This window comes from Falco naumanni, chromosome 2 (assembly GCF_017639655.2).
Source record: "Falco naumanni isolate bFalNau1 chromosome 2, bFalNau1.pat, whole genome shotgun sequence".
In the NCBI taxonomy this organism is placed as follows: domain Eukaryota; kingdom Metazoa; phylum Chordata; class Aves; order Falconiformes; family Falconidae; genus Falco; species Falco naumanni.
The window spans coordinates 86,787,887-86,810,119 of record NC_054055.1 but is presented as its reverse complement, the minus strand read 5'-3'; the positions used below and the strand labels follow the sequence as shown (position 1 = coordinate 86,810,119).

The window sequence follows — 22,233 nt, the reverse complement described above, 5'->3', positions numbered from 1 at the left end:
TATATCAAATTTCTGGATATTTTTTTTAAGGTTGTAAAATGCAGTCCTTGTAAAGCAACAGTTAAAAAGAAATAAAAAAATCAGAGTATCATACCATAACAATATTCACCTCATATGAATCTTAATCTTAAATCAGACTAGAAGTTATTTGCTAGTCTAAGCCTGATCTGTTACCATCTCTTATTTTATAGACAGGAAATAACAAAATCTTTCAGTGTAAGTTAAACCAATTCACTTTATTCCATCTACTGTGAAAACCTATACTTAGCCTTGATTGCAGATATTCACAGAGCTATTATAATCCACCTTTCAAATGACATCAAGGAACAAAAAAATAGAAAAGAAAAAAAAAAAAAAAAGAGATGTCTCCTTATGTTTTATAATAGTCTCCAGTTCTTTCTGATGACAATCATTAGGATGACTCACAGTGTAGCATGTAAACAAAAACTAGTATCTGAAACTGCTAAAATGATAAAAGTTGCCTCTGATCACTGAGTAGGCTGTAGGGCCCGGTTCCTATTGTGCTCTGTCTTCCAACACACACAATCCATTGTTTTCAAAGCATCTAAAGTATCTCAATAGCTTTAAAACAATATAGCCAGAAAACCTTCAGTACGTGTAGCCTATAAAAAATAGGAAACAACATAAAGGGGTTATTTTACTTGCTTGGAATGTAGAAGTAATTCAGACATTCACATTAGGCTACAAATGCTTTAGTCCATAATTTCTTGTTTACCTTATTTGAACGATCTGTAAGACAACTTTATTTTAAGAAAAGGGTGGGGGTGGGGGGGGGGGGGAAGAACCAAAGGGGAACCAACACCACCACCCACCACCCCACCACCCCCCATTTTTATCAATATTCCCTGAAATCAAAAAGCTAATTCTTATGGTCTTGGGAAAACCAAAACAAGACAAAACAAATAACAAGCCCAAATAAAAAAAGCCATTTCTACTTATCTATGGAATTCTTTGTTGAAAAGCACACTCAGTTTCTCTTTTCACAACCTGCAAAAAGTGTGCGATAAGTGAATGTACTTATATTTCTTACTAATTGAATGCAAGGTTTTCATGCCTGCTTTATGAACAAGAGTTCATGGCAATGTTCTTAAATGACAGAAAATGCAATCCAACTGAAGATTTACCATTATATTTAAAAGATATCTGTATTTATGTGTATAACACATCAGGTTTAGGCTACAAGACCATTTATATATAAGGTTGTTTAGTCTTGTCATCATCGTCTTTAAGAAGAAAGATGAAAATTTTAAAAAATAAACCAAATTCTGAATCATATTATTCAATTTATAGAAAGTGGCTAAATTACAGAACATATTACTTCACCAATTTTATTAATGGAAAATAATAGATAACCAATTTAGTTCCATGATAACAGAATCCAGATTTTAATTGATCATGTAAATAACAAACCATATTTTCTATTTAATGTTCCACACCACGTATGAAACAAATTGTGCTTTTCAATATACAGGTATTTCCTACTTCTTCAGCTTCAGAAAAAATGTGGGTTTCTACAGACCAAGCAAGTAAAAGAAAAATAGTCTCCTTCAGGATGGCTTCCATAATTCTCTCCTCTTCAGCCCCTGTGAATACTCAACTTCTTTATTGGTGTAAGAACTTGAGTGTTTCTCCTGTTTGAATAATAAACTGGAAAAGGGGACACATCAAAACCTTACAGATCCCCATGCACAAAAAAGGTAGACTTTTAAACTCTTACATCACCCTGTGCTTAGGAACAGAAGCCTTTTTACCGTAATGTGGACAACATTACTGACTTGGAACCCAAATTTCTTTCCATTGCTCTCTCAGAAATTCAAAAATTTATTAACAAATAGAATTTATGTTCTTCCAGACAAAAACATTACTAAGGTGGGCAACTGTTGAGAATAAGTTTCTGTTCCCCAACAGACTGGAACAGGCAGCATATCCTCGAGTGTGCCCAGGCAGCAGGAGTCTTTAGCTCTCTGCGGTGAGATGGATGCCCCAGAATGCTCCAGCAATAGAAAATAAGACAGAAACACCAAACAGAAAGACTAAATGTAACCCCATTCAGGTCCATCTTACATGAGTTAAATGATGAAAATTTCATGGTTTTGTTAATTATTAAGTTTATCATTGAGTTAAACAACCCTCTCCATTACATAGTTAACAACTATTGACAAAAAAGACCAACTAGAAAGTATAGAAATATGGCTATATCATACATATATCATGTATTATCCTATTACCACTAGGAATAATTCAGTACATCTTGTTTATAATCTACATATCCACATTATTTTCTAGTTAGACTGAAAACAATGGTCAACACCAAACAGCTGACCTTCAAATTAAACTGTAGACTAACAAAATGCCCAGAAAAAGTTTCAAACATTACTCAACAGCACTGGAAAGCTAAAGGCATATAAATTTTAATACAAATTGCCCTAAAATAATTTTTTAAATTAAGGGTCATCAGCATTATTGTACTTCTGTGTTGTCTTATGACATCTTTAATCCTGTATGCTTAGCATGACTGGGAAACAGCAATTTATCTTTATGCTGCTAGTAAATTTGCCTTTTAAAATTTTAAGTAGTGATATCTACTAGCAACATCAAAAAGGAATAAAACAGATATATAATTGTCTCGTAGAGCTTGACATTCCTATGTTCATCCAATCAACATATACATCAAACTTCATTTTGTTGTATGTGAGACCATTTGTCAGTACGGCCGATAACATGAATGTGGACTGCACCTCATTAGCTATCTATGACAAACTGTCATAGGTAATTTAGTATAGCATCACACTTTATTACACTTAAGGGTATCAGGTCACTTATTAATTGAAAGCAAACTCAGGAAAAGGTCAACCTTTTGATCCTCAAAAAGCTGGCTGTACTATTCTAATTTCAAACTGAAAGAACAAGTATCAAACTGTAGCATTCATTTTCCAAGATCCTTTCCCCTCCATCCCACGAATAACAATAGTAACAATTGTTATAGCTTTGACTGTGAACTCAAACTAAATTGCACTGACATGCTGAAAATTTAATGTCATCACAGGTAATCTATGAATAATTACTACTCAAGGCAAGTTACAATCCATGAACTATAACCTTGTTATGACTTTGTCTTTCTGCACTTTCTGGGCCCATCTGTTTTTGTCTACACTTGATCAACCAAGCTAAGACGACCTGTACTTTTCCTGGTGGTACAGAAAATGTTCACAAATTATAGCTATGTCACTCAATTTTATTTTATTTTTTGTTCACATAGCACAACAAATTCATTTGCTGTGGCAGTAAACAGTGAAATAGTCTCTCCAGTGTTTAGTAATTAGTTCTAATACTAGCAGACAAATTAAAAGGCAGCAAAACAAAATGTCTCCATCAGGCACTTACAATAACCTTCATAATACATACAGTAGATGTTGTGAAGACTAAGGTGGATAAATGAGAATGCTGATTTTGGCATCCGGCTTACTTTCAGATAATCTAGCTCATCCCTCTTGGCTGACACCAGACCAAGAATAATATTAAAGAGTAATAAACTCCTTCCAGCAAACCTCTGATTCCACAGTTCACTGGTCTCAGACCTAATCTATCAATCCATTTACTTCACAGTAAAAGGTAAGAAACCCATTACAGATCTGTTATGTGCCCTGGCAGGTGGTATATGACAAGAACTGAATTCATCACAAACTCCAGTGCGTAGTACCCCTTTTGTATGCTTTAAAGCACTAGGTGGTTAGCTTACTCAGCTGTCACAGCAGAAGATACTTTGAGCTTTGAAAATAAACAAAAAATTCTTGATGTGAAGGCATAATAATGGTTATAAAACACTTCATTTTTCATACTATTAAGACTTCACAAAGATAGTGTTATTTTCATTTTTACAAGAAATACTAGCTTTGGAGAGGGTACAGTAAGTAAAACCAGGCTAGAATTTAGGAGTCATGCTTTCAAATGTGGGCTTTAATCTTCATTCTCTGCTTAAACTATGTCTGAGGTAGCAGCCTATTAGAATCACTATTCTCTAAAGTTGTCAAAAAAATTACATTTTAAAATTATTACTATCCAAAAGAAGAAAAACTCTTCATATATCTATTCTCAAGGTCACCAGCACGTGACATAAACACCCAAAAGCAAAGACAATGCTGAAGCAAAAGCAAAAAAAAGCTTCTTTTATGTGACTGCAATTCCTTTCATACTCAATTTCTTTATTCGGCTTATTTTCATTGCTGTAGGGCAACAGTTTCTGTGGCTGTAAAGAAGGTTTGAACATGACTTGTTTCAAATATGTCACCTTGAAGGTTAAGATTCTCAGGTGTTGTCCCCCATTCCCCTGCTTGGCAGATCAAGGCAAAACAAAAATTTGTCATAACCTTAGGAGATATTTGGTTACATTCTCAGATGCTGTAAATTGTCACAGCTTCTCTGAAGTAAACAAAATTGATCTAGTGTATGTCAAATAAGGATCTACCTTACATCATTCAAGTAACTGTCATGGATCTTTCATATTTTGAAAATAAGATCATCCTGCAATACAAGATAATCAGAAATTGTAGATCATTGCATGTTCATTTCTAGCAGCGATGCCAGAAAAGAAAATGAACAGCTAGAAATGAAGGATTAAAGTATAAGATACACTCTTAGAAGGAGATGGAGAGACAGAAAAGCCCCAGAGAAATCTCTGTTTGATGACGTTTGTCCACTGTGCTTTGAAGAACACAAAAAAATGTATTCTCATCAAAACAACTGACTACAGAACCATCCTCAGGTGACCTACAGAAGTTTGCCTGATATAAAAGTGTCAGAGCTGTGAGCTTTGGCTCACTGTAAAAATTTGTTGGTTTTGTTTGTGGGTTTTTTTGGTTGGTTTTTTTTTTAGCACTTACAGATCTATAACTGAAGGAAGACAATGTATATCCTTCTGTCATGTGTGCCGACTTTCTTTCCATTAATTCTGATTTTATTATAGACCCTAGATTTCCAGAGGAAAAGGGAAAAATATTAATTGAGGCTTCCTACACAAATTGTGAGTAAAAGAAAAAAATATGTAAATGAAAAAAATACGTATTTTCCCCTTCAGTTTCATAAGAAAAATCTGACAGAAACCCAAATGAACTTCTAACTTTGTTTTTGTTGTTTGGCTTGGGTTGGGTTTTGGTTTTTTTTGTTACATCTATCAAGATAATATGGGATATACAAAACATTTAGAGAAAGAGAATGCCTTGACAGAACATATATGGATTCAATCCTTGTAATTTTCAAACTCAGTTTCTGTTCATTTTAAAAAAAACGAACTGCATTTTTCAGGTTCTTTAGATTCAGCTACCAAGGACCAGTAAGAACTCAAATTTAAACATCTCCCTAGACAGATAACTGAAATCAAAATAGTACGTTTAAGTGATGATCTCAAATGGAAGTTCAGTTTTCTGGTTTTAGTCTTTTTTAGTAGTTAATGGCAGTTTCAAGTGGTAAGTTCCAAGCCTAATATTGACAGACACATTACTTATATCTAGGAGACATAAACTTGTAAAGAGCTTGATTGACTAAACAGTAGCTTTGTCCTCCATATTTCATCCAGACCTAACTACTTTCAACAGCATTGGTAGTTGCTCTGAATGTGACAAGTAGCCTGGAACTTCACTGCATCGCCAAGCAGAAAATAAAAATGCAAAGGTTTTTTGGGTATATGACTAATCAGTAAAAGATTACATTCAGAGACAAATTACAGATTTAGTTAAAATGTATTTGTACAATTTAACTAAAAGTAATATTTACCCCACCTCACCCCAGAAACTCATGTTGTCTTTTTAATACTACAGCTCAGATATACAAATTGTGGTGCCTAAATTCAGCCGTGTATATGCTTACTTCAGCTAGCAAGTAACACTGTTTTGAAGTATTCTGAATTCTTCTATAATGCATTGATTTTAGAAACCCATTTGTAGAGAAAGAAATACTTCTGTCTGAGCATCCAAATAATGATTTATATGTCCAGCTTGGAGTTTGTGAATACGATCAATATTTATTATCCATTTTTGCCTGAGCCATTAGCAAATATTCTGAACCTTGCCAGACTGTTTCTGTTAAGAAGAAATTAATGAGAATCCCACATCAAATAAATTCCTGTTTATTTCTCAGGTCTGTGCTTGAAATCCAACTGTGTTCACAGAAATGTTAACAAAAGAACCCAGGATACAGTATTCTTGACCAGAAGCTGTAGCTTGTCTTTTCAGTAAGGTACTCAGAAGATTTTCTCACCTGTTTTTTCCCCATAGCTAAACACAATGAATCCGTCTCTCTTTCTTCCCCAGGATATTGGTAACTTTAACAAGTAGATACCACAGATTAATTTCCCAAATTCTGATTTTGTCACAATCTCAATGGAAACCCTTCAGATGATTCTACAGTGACCTTTTCTGACCTGGCTAATCCATACCTTGGGTGGTGGTCCTTTGGCCAACACTTTTACCACTTCTGTTTACTTGAGAAACAGAAACTACATGAGAGCACTCAAATTATCTGTCTCTCTTTACCAGATTTGCTATTCATTGTCACCAGTTTTCAACACAAAAATATGCTACGTTAATAACAAAATACAACAAAATCCTTTCTTACTGCTTTTCGTAAATATTAAGAACCCAGGAAGCAAAATGAGTGGTACTTTGCTACAGAAATCATAACTCAAAGTTCAAGGTTGGAAGAAGCATGGTTGAAGGTGAAACAGTGGCTGCAGCTTCCACCTTGCAGTTGGACAGACGAGAGGAGACAGTTGGGAAGTGTTGCCATAAAGTCAATTAGCCATTTACTACTGCCTATCACACACCTGGGTCACCATAACCAGAATATTTGCTGTACCGTCAAAACAACCAGGCTACAAAAATGATGCTCTGCATTCCACCCTTCAGCAGCGGACCTATAAGTTAGGTAGTATATTTGGATGGAACATCATCTCTTCAAGAACTAATGGTCTTGGTTTGCTGTCATTTTTTCTCACAGCAGTGTATTGTATACATTTTTCTTCCACGGATTCATTTTGCATACAAATGTCTCTTCATACAGAGAAAATAATACATACCAGAAAATATATAATGCAAATATCTGCTGAAGATTAAAATTTCATGCCACACATATCAGTGATATGTCTAACCTTTAACAAGCGATGGTTAGCCTCCTTCAGTGTATTCTCAAGCTTATGTTTTTTGTCTGGGTTCAGTGATGCACTTCCAAGTGCTATTCCTCCAGTTTCATTTAATCGTTTGAGTATTCCCTTGTGTGGCGGCAGCTCTTCAACTCTTAACTGGAACAGACAAATACAGCAGTTAAGATGAACTGTGGTAGAATTTTCAGCTCTCTTATCTTCACCTTTATCGATTTGTGTATCAGCTGAAGGAATAAACTCAATTCAAGACAAAATAACCATTGCTTTCTGAAGGTAGAAAGCTACCCACCCCCCAAAAAAAGAGACTGTAATAGTGGATCAAGCCTAAAGATAGCCTTAAACACCAAAACACAGAGTTTCTCAGGATATTCATCACTGTTACATGGTGGATTCCACTTCTGGACACTCAATAGCTCATGTATATCAATTTTAATAATCTTTTAATATGTTAAAGGACAAGCACCTTGGAGAAGGCTTTTAACTGTTGCATGCTGTGAACAGAGTCACCCAGATGGTATGTGGTAAAAAGCCCTCCAGTATAATCTCATAATTAAGAATGTTCATGTATGGTCATAAAAAAACACAAGTAAAGCCAAAGGATGCAAAGCATCATTTAAATATACTACTTTTCCATCATCAGTGCAGTTACTGCAAACTGATAAGTAAAGACAATGCAACCAAAAGACAAAGTTCTTCAATTTCCTTTTTTATTATTTATATTTATTGACATAAACAGCTAGGCATGAATTGAGCCACACTGCAAGCCAATACTTTATTATTTGCTGCATTAGGATGCATTCTTTTTTGTGTAGCTCCAAAAGAACAAGGTGGACTGTAAACACAAGATACAATTAAGAGATGGTAACACCTTTAATTTTGGATTATGTATCCCTTGGGAATACTATGAATGGGAAATACTTGTGTATAAATAAGGAATGGGAGCCCTCATGGTTCTAAATAAGTTCTAAATAAATTTAGACTTTAAACCTCTGTTCATGTCTGCAAATTATAAGATCCATCTAACATCCCTTAAAAATATTTTTTTTCTTTAGTTCTGATATTCTCAGTAATGGAGGCAAAGCCTCACAAATTCTCTGTCCATCTCACTGACATCGTATCTAAACAGTCAGAGGGACAAACGGCACATGGTTGTCTTCATATCCTGAAATGCTGTTTATCCTATTCTTGTTTATTTAAAAAGAAATTAGAAGATAGTTTCTTAGTAAAGAATTTTCTCGATTTTTTTTCAGATATTGTTGAAAGAAAGATAGACCAAAGTGATGAGTTTTCTGCAGATACTTTAAAACTCTATTCCATCACTTGCTGAATTTGTTCAACTTGGATTGGCATAAAGGGTAACTAGTCCTTATCCTCAAGAGGGGACAGAAAACCTTTAGGCAAGTGTTCTATAAGTAATATGAATTTTTCAACCACAGTTTGATTTCTATTGTGCAAGTTTTTAAACATAGCCATTCTATTGAACACATTTCAAAAACTAAACAGAGCAACTTCTATTACATATATTTATTAGCAGTATCATAGTTTAAAAGCTCTAACATATTAAGGTAAGTATTCCAGCCTTTAAAAACAAACATTTAATATTCTGTTGGGGTTTTGTAAAAAGCATTTTTAACAATTCACCTAGATGTTTAGTGCAGAAGATGTTGCAGTGATACATTAACCAGGTGACATTAATAATTGTGCATGCAATTCTTTATAATCTTGTGGCATACAGACTATAATTTCAAAAGCCAGAAGTTACAAAAGGTTAACAAGACACCTATAGGGAAATGTTTTACAGATAAAACAGCCAAGTTCTGATTTAAGAAACAAGGATGAAAAGGATAATGTTTAATTACCTAGTGAAAGGATAGGTATTTTTCTTTCAGTACATTTTCCATTTCTTTTCTGATTTTAATATGATCAGTATATGTTTGTACCTAGGTTTTGAAATTCCACTGCTTAATTTACCTACAAAAGCTAAATTAATGCTGTCTTTGATGGCAGAAGCCTTCTCTGAAAATAGCATTTAATATTTTTTATGTAGAATTTATAAAGTAAGAAAACATTACGAATAAAACTCATGATACCTTTACTTTGCTCAGGCAGTCTCTTAACTGGTCTTCATTCCCTGGTTCAAGGGGAATACCAATAATGGTGTCTGCTTCCTCTAACCATGAGATCAAGTTGTTCAAGTCCTCTTGAAAGCCTGATAAAATATTCTTTTCCTCCTCTAGCCTGTAATAAGAATGTGATATTATTGTTTCTATGCATTTACTTTTATGTTGAAGTGTTTATTCATATCAAAAGACAGACAAGGGAAAATTAATCCTTACCGTTATATGTTATTTTTAAAAATGTGTCATAAATATTTTTCATATCAAAATTATCAGACCAGCACCTTTTTAACATGGCATTAACTGTATTCTAAAATAAGAACTCAAGTTATAATTTGCAACATCACTAAATTCAGCTTCTGAATTACATATGGCAGGTAGCAAACAGGCATGTCAGAGCTAGAACTATTCATTATTCAGACCAGATTTTTGTATGAACTAACAGCAGGGGAACACAGAGTCAGAAACTAAGAAATTTAGCACCAAAAGTTTACCAAACTGAAACTATATAAAGTGGCACTTAAACCCATTGGCATATTGTACAAACAGATATTTTGGTGCCATGCAGTTCGTGTAAAGGATTCCAGTCAAGACCACAAAAAGTAGGTAATGTTCATAGTCCGTAAGAAGGAATAGGACAGGATTTATCTCACCTAACTTTAGATGTCTACTTTGTCAACACCTACAACTCAGCTGTTGATTTTGTCACCCAGATTCTCTTCACTGAAAGCCAACTGGCATTTCTAGGGTGTGAGATAAGGATTAATCTTAGATGATTAGAATATGAAACCATACAACCTTTTTCTTTATTAAATAAAGGAAATCCAGATGACCAGCCAAGATATAAATATTGCAGGTGTCTGAAGTTAGATAAGACTACTTTCACCATGTCTGTATAAATATATGGAGATCTGAACTTTAGCACCTAAGCTTCCAAAATTATCAAGAAATGCATGAGAGAAATTACAAGTGCATCAGGGAAGAGCATTGGCAGAATGTGAGCCCTTTGGAATTAACATTATGGGTCGATCTCCTCTGAAGTAGAAAAATTATGTTTTGTATAGATCACTTGTAATTTGTCCTCCAAACTTATTCACAAAACTGAGTCTTACCTGTATGGAAAGATTAAACAGTTATTAATAAAATTAAACAATAATCAATCACCTATTAAATAACAACAGCTTTTTGTTTTGCTGTTATTTTTTTGCCCACTTGAGATCAGCACAGAAGATGTAAACCCAGCTTTTTTTGTTTTGTAATTATTATTGTTATTTCCAAGATCCAGCTGAGTTTGGGAGGTTAGGCCATTTTTTATACATAAGAAGTGTGCAATATTAGTATTTTAAGAATATAAGTCAACATTACAGTGCAGAATCAAGGTCAGTATTATTAATATATTATTTCTGATGCAAAATTATATCAAAGCAGAATTAAAATGGTTTTAACTTTCTCTGGTTTCCCATATTTGCCATGATGGTCAGTGCCCACAGAACACTCTGAAATGTCAAATGGAATGACTTCTATTTACCATTATAACTACGCTATCATTTATGCTGGGTTTTTTTTATTATTTTTTTTAGGAAGCTGTTTTCTGATGGCTGACAAGCAAAGATGTCTCTTCAGAAAAGCTAGATGATGAGCTTCAGGCAAAAGTGAATCAATAAGAAAGTGTCAGCTTCGCATCACATAACAGAAACACTGAAAAAATTGTTGCTTTATACACTTGCCTACACACATGCACATGCATGCCGTCTCACAAACAAAATTATAAAATCTCTTATTCAAGCAGAACAGAAATTTAGAAATTTCTAACAGTCAGTACCTGTCTTATAGAAGTTTGTACATCCAAATCCCCAAAACATTTCACCCTATATTAAGAAATCTAACTTTACGTCTTTCAAATCTTGTATGACTTTTTTTCTCTCACTGTGATTTCCAGACAATAAAAGTATTCAAGTGACTTCAAGAGTTCCACATTTGAAACATTTATTTACAAGGAAAGAAAGCTGCTTACTTAATGGTTTAAGTAAAAACATTTGGTTAGAGGGAAAACAAAGGAAGAAAAAGGGTAAGATCTGCAAAGTTCCTTTTAAATAACATCTGCTTTGCAGTGTAAAGTGGGAGAAGCCTGGTTTGGTCAGCCATGAACATTCTAGTAGTGAAGAGGGGCACAAGCATATGAGCCAAATTAAATTTCATTTCACAGCAAAATAATCATCTAACTTCATGGTATAAGCAATAAATTTTATAGATTAAGATTTTTTGATGAGGGAAAGAGTAATGCTGTTGGAATGCTGAGTATTATAAAATAAAACCAGAAACATACAATTCAACTATTACTTTACATAATTTGCAAACCAGCAAAACTTTTGCTAGTGCTTTACCTGCCTTCCATCTTATTGGTTTTTATTGCATTTCTAAGGATACTTGGAGGATTCCTTGCAACGCATCCTTGCAAGATGAGAATTGCTATACTAAATGAATAAACACACTACAGACTCTACAGACCACTCTTTAAAATAGTAGATCAAACCCCACAGTAAAGTACCAAAGACAACACTCTTGATCAGACTTCACTATGAAGCTGCTGAATCTCACAGTCTGGCTGCACTAAATAAGCCACATCTTATGGAAACCTGAAAAATATGATAGTTGGCATGCATGAGAGACAGGCTTTCCTGGATTGCAAAAGTCAGGCAAGAAGACATGACTACAAAGGTGTTCCTGACAAAGAGAAGCATTTCCATTCAATTTACAAGAATCAAATGCTTGAAAGTGTCTCCAACTATTTTCCTAAATCCATCCTTTCTTTTGTAGTTAAAAACCTAAGCAGCAACTTCAAAAATATATGCAGTGAATATCTTGGATAAGGAAAACCTTATAAAATTATATTATGCATTGCTTTTCTAAATAATTATGAATAAGTAGCTCACATTTTCCAGCTTTTTTTCTCTACAGCACAGTATAAAGATGTTCTCTGTTAATTTCTAAAATATGAAGCATTATTTCTTTTGTTTACCTTCAAGTTTAATGTCTCTTAGAATTTATTTAAGCATGTAATAATGATAATAATGAATGGCATATTTAAACTCATCAGCTATGATTTAGTAGTAGATATTTCATTTCCTGAGTCAATTCAATGCATTTTGATAAGAAAAAGACACTAAGTTCTACTTGAAATATTGGTTGTGAATTATAAATATTCTTAATAAGTTTTCAGAAAATGGATTTGCAGTGACTATGGCAGAAAAAAATATATATACAGAAAAGCAACTGCCAAATGTATTAAGTGTTATGAAGTCCAACAATAAATCATGTATTCAGCCATAATAAATATACAATGCTTATGTAAAGGAGATTAGAAAAAGGCAATACAGGTTTAAATGCAGGATGCTTTTTTCCTAGCTCAGCTGATATATTCATAGATTGCTATTATCTCAAGCGTTTCAGGTAGATTGTAGCTGCAACTTTAGGTAAGCAATACATTTAAATGTACCCTCACACAGAACAAATTTTTGTCAGCTGGTGTCCGACAACCAGATAGTGAGGAATCACATTAAGTCTACAGCATCATGGGTATATAGGGTCCAGTCATCACTCTTAAGAAACTGAAAGACACTGTGGAAACAAGGATACTCTTAGGTGCTTATTGGGAAGTGTATATTGATAGAAAAAGAAACGAGAACCCTACTGTACTGTTCAAGGTTCATAGAATCATAGAAATAATTAGGTTGGGAAAGAACTTTAAGATCGTCAGGTCCAACCATTAACCTAGCACTGCCAAGTCCACCACTAAACCATGTCCCTAATTATCACATCTACACATCTTTTAAATACTTCTATGGATGGTGACTCAACCACTTTCCTGGGCAGCCTGTTCCAATGCTTGACCACCCTTCAGTCAGGAAAGAAGCCTGAAAGGAGAGAGTCTCCTGTGACAATGACCTGTCTTTTTTTCTTTATGGAAGTGGTTTTGACCCAGGCTGTAGACTGACTTAACCTCGGTGACACCTCCAAGCTAGATGAACCTTGTCATTGTTCAGTTCCACTTGCAGAGGCTCACACACTCTATGCAAGGGCACTTGGGAAGGTGGGGGAGTCACAGGGGACATGTGTCTGCTGCGCTGGGCAGGAACCTCTGGCCATTCCCCTCTATCACCTGAGTCACCGTGTTCAGCCAGGTGGAGGGCACAGGGAATCCTCTCTATCATGAGTCCTGCCTGCCTGTTGGGCATGTCCCTGCCTGCCTGTCGGGCCTGTCCCGGGGAAGGTGGGGTGCGATTCCACCGGTCCCTCTCTCTCTTGCACTCCCTGATGCTCCTCAGCCTGCTCGCCTCCTCCCAGTGCTCTGTCACCAAGCAGGGGAGTCCCCCTCCCTGGGTGCACCTCCCACAGGACCGCTCGCTGCTGCTGGCCGGTACTGGTGTCACAGCAGGGCACAGCCAGCAGCCCGGCACCTGGGGGCTGCCTGTTCCCACCGGAGCTCTGTCTGGGCAGCTGTGCCAGTGAAGCATTTGGAGTGGGCATAACTTTCTGCCAGGTGGATACCATTGCTCCCTGGCCGAGCTGGCAGGGTTACAGTGCCCATCCTGTGTGCCACACCATGTTTCACTCCCCCACTTGCTGGTGCTTCCCAGGGGCTTGCTTTCTAGGTGTGGGGGGCTCAGCCACCTTCGCTTTTGGCCCTGCCCAGGTCCTGCCAGGTGCTGTGGCATGAGCTGCATGCTCCGGCAGCTCACTCCTCCTGAGGTGCCTTCAGTTTGGGAAACCCTGCTGTGCACCACACTGGAGAGATCCACTGGAGAAGGTCATCATGATGCTGTGGTTTTCCTCCTTTCTTCAGTTCCCCCCGATTTAGGTTTAGTTTTTAGCAACAGACAAATTAAGCAGTAAAAATTAACATTTCTTTATATTGTCAGAGAAAAGACATGAGTGGATTTTGGAAACCAACATACATTGTGCCCTATTTTCCTATGGCAAAAAAATCCTGCCAATACTTCTAGGTGCTTTAAGAAGTCAACATTGCAACTTTTAAACCTACTATTTTCTTCAAAACCAGCTTCTTGTTGTGATTACACATGCTGTAACTGCAGAAAATACCTGTTTCAAAATTATATCTGTGACGTTATTGTAAAAAAAAAAGTATAGTAAAATGTTGATTGATATTGATTAGTTAAATTATGTTTATTGTAATTTATTAGAAGTAATAATTATTTGATCAACTAGGTAGCCAAATTTAACCCACTCTATGTTTTGTCACAGCAAACGGCCAATGGCAGCTGATTTTTCACCAAGGTAACATTGATTTGCTCTGGGGACAGGAGAAAAGCAGGAAAGCCTGCTAGATGGAGAGTCCTATCAGTTAAATAATCAGTTAGATTTATTGTCTGGGAATTGAGTTAAACTATGAAGAAGCCAACAAAGAGGACCAATGTAGGTAAGATTTCATGATCCAGAATATGAAAAACACGCCTAATCAAAGACCTAGAACTCAGGAAAGCTAATAATTGTGATTCTTTTAGAAACAGGAACTCAAATAGCATAAACTGTTTAACCAGGAAATGTACTGCAGAATAGAATTGTTGATAATGTAAAGCTATAAGCAAAGCTGATGCAATCGTTGTATAACGTAAATTTTATATTTCAAAAATGTTTCAAAGCTTGAAAATAATTGCAGCAGAGGCCTCTATCAAAATGGGTCCCAGTTAAAAAGTTGATGTGTTATGCAGATAATGGCATAAGGAATATGACAGTGAGTCCCAATGTGATTTGTATAGTTAAACAGGCATCACTAAAAAACACCTGACAACTGCTATACTGGATGCCTAATACGAACTTTCTATCTAAAAATGACTCAGCATCTTATCAAAGAGAAACTATGTCTTCATCACACAAAGGTAAATATTCATAACTACACTTAGGACATGGAAATACCGTTTTTAAAAATAAATTAATAACAGAAACACTCGGCAAATTTCTGCTGCTCTGAACAGGCTCGGAATAGAAGTTGTAGATTGAGTTCCTGCTATAGATCCAGAATGGAATTCTAAATCAGCAAACATATTTATTTGCTTCCATTCCTTTATATTAGTATGTTCTAATATTTACTAGACATGAGGCCACTGCTGCTCTTGTTTAGGCTCATAGGCAAATTACTCTGCAGTCACAGCCTAGATATTGAACAAACACAAGCCACTGGTGCCAAATTGTTCTTTAGAGGAAGAAGACAGAGAAGATATTTACTGTAAACTAATGTCTTTCTATATGTGTATACATAGACACATGCATGTATAGCCAAATACAGGTATACATATATACACACAAACATTTACACAAACAAATACATTAAAAAGTAAGCACCATAAATAGCAAAATAAGTGAATTAACAGCCCTGCTTCCCTGGTTCTGTCTTAAATTTTCTTACAGAAACCTGCCTGACTTTTCAGGAACTGCTGTTTGTCTAGGATTTCTGGAAATGAAAGCCTTATCAATTAAAAGCCCCGATGCTGCTGCAATCAAATATTTCTTGTGCCTATCTACTACAGCTCTGATTCTCTTATGAAGTACTGCTATGCAGCCAGAAATTCTGGACCTTCCTGATGCATACAGACTGACACTTTTCAGTTGTATAGGACAAGTAGAGAAGTGCCAGTATTACATTATTTACAGTGTTATTCACTGAGAAGTGTATGTGTACTTGAGAGGTCAGAAGTTCTTCTCAAGCCAAAACAGGTTATCTAAAACCAGGTAATCAAGACATTTATTCCTGGGAAACTAAGGTAAATGCTAATCTATGCTGAGATCTGTAGCACTGCAATTATAAAAATTAAGAAAAACTAGCTCCCTGTAATCTTAACTGCAGAAGCACAACTTCAAATCTTTCTGAGGCAGTGTCCCCCTTTGCCCTCATTACGTGGAAGTGTGGGACCAGTCATCCAGTGCTGTGCTGTGAACCACACGATAAAACTTCCGTTCCTTAACTGGATCAGATTCCCCAGAACCTAAGCTCTCAGCAAGAGTTTTACATTTTTGGTTTCCTATCACTTCTACTCATTCGTAAAGCACATAGCTCAGTGGAGGCATTATGTGATAGTACACTAAGGATAAACCCGAGAAAGATACAACTTTAAATATGTAAATTTTAGCACAGAAAAGGCATATCATTCAAGTCAATTCACTTGAGAGCAAAATTATTGAGCTGTATAGTATTTTGAATGAGAAATCAAAAAGATTTCTTGTCTTCCAGCAGAGATAGCAATTGGCAAGATTCCCGTTTCATCTTAAGTAGACTGTCAGTTTCATCACCCCTATGAATTCAATTGCAACTCTTAAAACATTTAAAAATTTTCCCAGTCATGAAGGAAAGATTTTTACTTTGATGACTAATTTAAATGTTGAACAGTAGGACTGAGTTTTATTATCTGAGCAATGTGGCATGTTTTCCACCTAAGACTTTCCAGAAATTCTTTTAGAGATGTTTGCTGTATATGGGGGGGGTGGGGTGTGTGTGCACATATGTGTACACAGAAAGTTTTCAGAATTCAGATTTTTAAAAATAATGTTCCATAAAGATCTACTTCCTTATCCTAGACAGAAACAGTATGTAGTATAGTAATTATATAGTCTCTTGCAACTAACACGAGCTGCAGGTGTGCTTCATAATTTACTTTACAATTTGTTCTTGGCCTGCTAGAACATTACTTCTATTATAAATAACATCCTGCATGACAAGTATCATATTATGCAAGCCACTAAAATAAAGCACTCTCTGTATTAGCTGAACCAGTTAATCAAATAAAAAGTTTTAACTCGATGACTGATTGCACCTTTTGAACAAGTTGATTTCTATCACAGTAATTACATTTGGAACAACAGGTGCATGTAATTTCTAGATGTTTAAATTCATGGCAGCAATGACAAATTAACAGTTAATTGTTATTAAGGGAGTATGGGCTTCTGAACCTGAGCCTAAACAAACCGGAATAAAGAGCATGAGCCACCAGTTAACTCAGATGCAGACCAAGCAGTTCTTGAGAAAGCACTTGGGAATACATCTTGCTGGATAAGAGGTGACTGAGGAGTAAGACATCGTTTCAGCAGCAGCTGATCCTATGAAGCCAAGCAGATCCATCTCCAGCACAGATCTGCATGCTGTTATATGCAACTGCCTTATCCTTTTAAACCAGCCTAAGTTCCAAAAGAGTTTTTAAACTGCTTCTTAGTTGGCAAATGGTTTATTTCATTAACCATGAAATGTAACCCTTCTTGTCTGATGGAAAAATCTCAAACTATAGCAAAGAAGTACAGAATTTCCTACGTAACTTCTGGTCTTCTGCATGACTGCTTTTCTCAGGCACGTGCCTTTGTGTTTTCAATATTAAAGCACAGCAGCTTTCTGTTTGTATTTCTAAATTCATAAGGCCCCTTGGTCAACTGTTCTGACTATGCAGCTGCTTATATGACTTCTACATACATCATACTTCTGGAAGCAAATGTATTAATATTCAGTATTTAATATTAGGTAGTAACATAAATTAAATAAAATAATTATTTTTCCTAATAAAATTTTGTATATGTGGTATTTCACAGATCACTGGTTAGTTTTCTTAACATTACTAAACTGAATCAATAGCAAATTCTTATGGTAGTCCACAAAATACTGTGGGTATATATATACTTAACTGTTATTAATCCTTAGTTCTAGTGGCTAACATACATAAACATTCATGGCTCATTTCAGGTAAGTTTATATTTTCATTTACAGTTTCTAGAAACCATATGAAATGAATATTGCAGCTCACATATTTTCTCCATAGTCAACAATGTGATACCAATACCATAACAACCCGTAAATAGTTTGTGAAACACATCATATGTTTACAGTTTGTAACTGCACACAAGTGATGTTGGATTTATTTGGGAGGTGTCAGCTAGAGACAGAAAATATGCAATCACAGGAGTAGGACAGATCTGCACTTGTGACTCATACTCCCACTTGCTATTCCAATAATGTTTTGGTGCCTTTTTTTTTTTTTTTTTTCCATTCAGCTGTTGATTTTGTATTTATGGTATTTCGAAGATTAGGAATTAGAGCATTTAGTATCTGTTACTGAGTATTTAAGAAGCCACCAAAATAGTAACTTGACAATTTAGAGAAAATATTTACTCAGAGAGAATTAATTTCCTTTTTTTCTGAAGAATATGTTAATACGCTTCTTTGGGTAAGGAACTTTAAATAAAGTAATTGAAATGGAAAATATCACAGAAACTTCAGAAAAGTCAGATGTAAATACTAAACAGTAAGAAGTTAGCTATACTACTTGTAAACATAACACAAATTTTTACTAGTGATTTTTCTCTAGTGATTTACTGTAAGAAACCTGAATAGTAATAAAATAAAATAAAATAATCATCAATATGTAACTAATTTCATGTAGGAAAGAAAAAAAATATTTACTGACTTAACCATCATGAAATCTCTTCATCCTAAGCCAGCTTTTAAATTGCAATGAGAATCTAATCACAGCCTTCAATAGACTGAGTGTTCAGGTGAAGGAAACCAATCACCGGTAGCTAGGGTCTTATGACAAAAAAAGAATACTTGATGAAGGTAAGGTATGAAAAATACTTAGAAGTATATTTGCTTTATAACAATTATTTTTAATTTAGAACAGAAAGCTTGCAGTTTTATATTCAGGAAAAATTATTTGAAAGTATTCTGGTAAACAGCCTTTGTTCTGTCATTCTTTCCATAATTACTTCAACTGCGCTTGAGTAGAGATCTGAACAGACAGTCTGCAGGTTCAAGCTCATTAAAAGTGCAAATATATTTGCAGCTAAAATAATGAAAAATTCTTTTCCGCTCAACAGAACCCAATTTTAACAAATGTCAATTTATGATGAATAAAACCCCTCAAACTGATTACTTCTGAAACAGTGAAGGCATCTAATTTCTGGGCATCTGTTTTCAAAAATTACACAAGAAATTTTTAACAAAAATGAAAAATACAAAGACCAGCCAGCATCACTGTTACAAGTCTGTCAACAACCTCATTTATGAGCTTTCACCTTATCAGGTTCCTATGTGAGATGTTGCTTCTCCTCCTGATACATATTCCTGTGGCTAGTTCTGCCTGGTCCATGCCTTGCTGCAGTGGGAGTGAAGGTGCAGCACCATGCTGAAACTGATGCAGCCCTGGGGCTTGCCACCACACAGGCACCTGACTGCATGCAAGTGCCCAGATGGCAAGCCACTGCCTCCCTTAAGTAGCCCAAAACTCGAGTGTCACAGTGGCATGACTCAGCGCTGACACACACAGCATCATAGGGCCTGATGCATCCCAGGGGACAAAAAAGCAGAGAGATTTTCTGATGGTGCAGTTTGGAAGATTTCATATTCAGAATGATTGCTGGAGTACGAAGAGGAAGAAACAGAGAGGTCCGTCCATCCATCCGTCCTGTCCCCACCCCCACCCCCCGCCCCTTTATCTAGAGTTAGTAGCATCTATTTAAGGGGTGATTGCAACTTCCCCTAGTCTCCAAAGTCTCCCTTTCAGTTTGAGTAACACTGTTCCAGAGCACAAACTCAGGCTTCTCCAATACATGCTGCTTGCAACAAAATGCTAACAAAAGCTCAATTAAATTCCCAATTTGCTAACTATCAGTGTACCAGACTTGCAATCAAGTTTCAATTTATTCAACTGCCTGGCCTATTCGGAAGTTTGCAGTAAGATAAAATGACTAGATGTGCTAAAATTACATTCTCACCTAACTCTTAGCTGGATGGATTAGTTTGCAAGATACAGAAACATTGAACACTGAATTCAAACTTCTACAGCTTTGAAACTCTTAGATAAAGGCAAATGAAAGATAACATCCTACGCAAACAGAACTCAAGCATAACCTCTTGATCTTCAGTACCAAAGAAAGGAGATTCAAAGCCGATTTTAAGCCTGTGCTTTGCTTGGGATCAGCATTTGACCTTTTAAAACTTAAAAAACAACAGCTTCTTTTTACTGAAGAGCAGTACAGGTTCCTCAAAGTATTTTGAGATTTAGCTTATTTTCTTGTCTGGTTTTAATGAAGTTATCCATCTGTAGTCCAAATAATTCTCATTCATTAAATCTGCCAGTCTAGTGTTAAGATTAATATTAGTGTCTAGCGAACAGTTAGCTTCCAGTTTCAGTTATTTACAGAATACCATGGGTTTGATCTGGTTTACAGTTCTTATTATGCAGGTAGTTTAATATTTATTACAAATCCAATTGGATTAACATGTTGAAACTCTCAGAATTATATCACGTGTCTATCTCCCCTTTTCAAGTCAACCAGCCACCGCATTCATGATGGTTAAAGGACATATTTTGAATTTACATGGTTCTTTATTAATGCAGTGATAATATTATCTTCTCATACAGAATAAATAGCAGTCCATTTAACAGTGCATCCTCAGAAAAACTGACAAAGTAATTCTGTAGAATTCCCACTCACCCACCCCCAAAATATTATCAGTGCATCAGAACATGAAAAATGCCTGAGGATATGGTAATTAAGGTCAGCACAGAAAACGGACCATTTTCTTTAGCCTGTACATCCCCCAGAAGCCATTCATTAAATTAAGAATTTTACAGGGCTGAGTCATAGTTTCTTCCACAAACTCAGATATTCAGCAACCATAATATAAAGTAAGTTTAAAATTGATTTCCCTAGCTCTTACACTTTCAACAAGTACCCTTTACTTCTGGTATTGAGGAATTAGGCAAATAATGTGTCATTCCACACTCAGTTTACCCACCCCTTTGATTTTGTAAAGCCTCAGTCATATCTCTGCTGAGACTTCTCTCCAGATTGAAGATCCCCAGTTTCTTAGTCTATTCTCACCATGCAGCTGCTCCAAACCCTGGCTCATTTTAGTTGCCTTCCTCCAGTGATACTTCTGTAACTCCATCATACCCTTCGATATGCAGAGAGCAGTTCTGCACACAGTACTCAATGTGAGCATGGCACGATGTTCGATGACAGCAAAACATTTTTTTGTTGTGTTTTCAAATACTCTTACTGATGCTGCCTAAAATGTTATGGCTTTTTTGGCTGCCTTTCCACACTGAGCCTGCAAACACTGTCAGTGATAATGCCAGAATCACTTTCTTGAGTTGTAACTGCCATTGGCAAGCTCAGCATGTAAGCATGGTATAGACTGTTTCTCTGAAATATTTGTTGCCTCACATTTGTCTATGATAAGGATCATCTGCCACTTGTTGCCCATCTGCTCAGAATTGGAGTTTCCTGCTATCAGCTCTGTATTTGACTACCTGAGAGAGCTTAATGTCATGGGCATCCTTGGAAATGTCACCATACACCTCCTGTCTCAAACTAAAGTCTCATATTCATGCGCCTTGCAAAAACATCTATGTTGGTTTCTCTTCTGTAATCTTCCCCCACCTCCCAACTGATAAGTGTGTTTGAATTTTGCTTTAGAAATATGTCCAGAATGGAGTGTATGTGCCGTATCTGTAAACTACATAAGATTATCAAAATCAATTTCTTCCATCTTGCTAAGCAATAGCAAAATAGACTACAGTATCTAACATTTCCTTGCCATTTAAATAATGCCTAGCAACATTACACTTGAATTTGAAATCACTGTCAGATTTCATTTCTGGAATCCATTCAGTTGCTAATTTCTCCCCACTTCCTTTATCTTGAGAGCTGCTGAGCCAAAAAATTTAATAGAAAACAGAATTTCAGTTGATCACTGCTCCTCTATTTGAACTACTGAGAATCAGCTTTCGTAGCAGTGCACAATTTATACTACAGAAAATAAAACATAAAATCTACTTAAAATTTAGAAACAGTTTTCTGATTTCCAGAAGGTTCTCAATGTTAATATCTATTTTATTTTTCTTTCAAATTATTAAATTAAAAGGTATTCTAACATTCTGC

At 35.7% G+C, this 22,233-nt stretch overlaps 1 protein-coding gene across 12 annotated transcripts in view; it reads right to left on the bottom strand.

Moving 5' to 3' along the window:
* DMD (dystrophin) overlaps nucleotides 1-22,233 on the bottom strand; it is a 1,096,913-nt gene that overhangs the window by 401,831 nt on the left and 672,849 nt on the right. For all 12 annotated transcript variants that reach the window (XM_040582467.1, XM_040582466.1, XM_040582468.1 and 9 more), the window contains 2 exons: nucleotides 9,265-9,412; nucleotides 7,163-7,312 (listed from right to left, as the gene is read on the bottom strand). In XM_040582467.1, coding sequence (XP_040438401.1) covers nucleotides 7,163-7,312; nucleotides 9,265-9,412 — 298 coding nt within the window. The remainder of the gene's footprint in view (nucleotides 1-7,162; nucleotides 7,313-9,264; nucleotides 9,413-22,233) is intronic.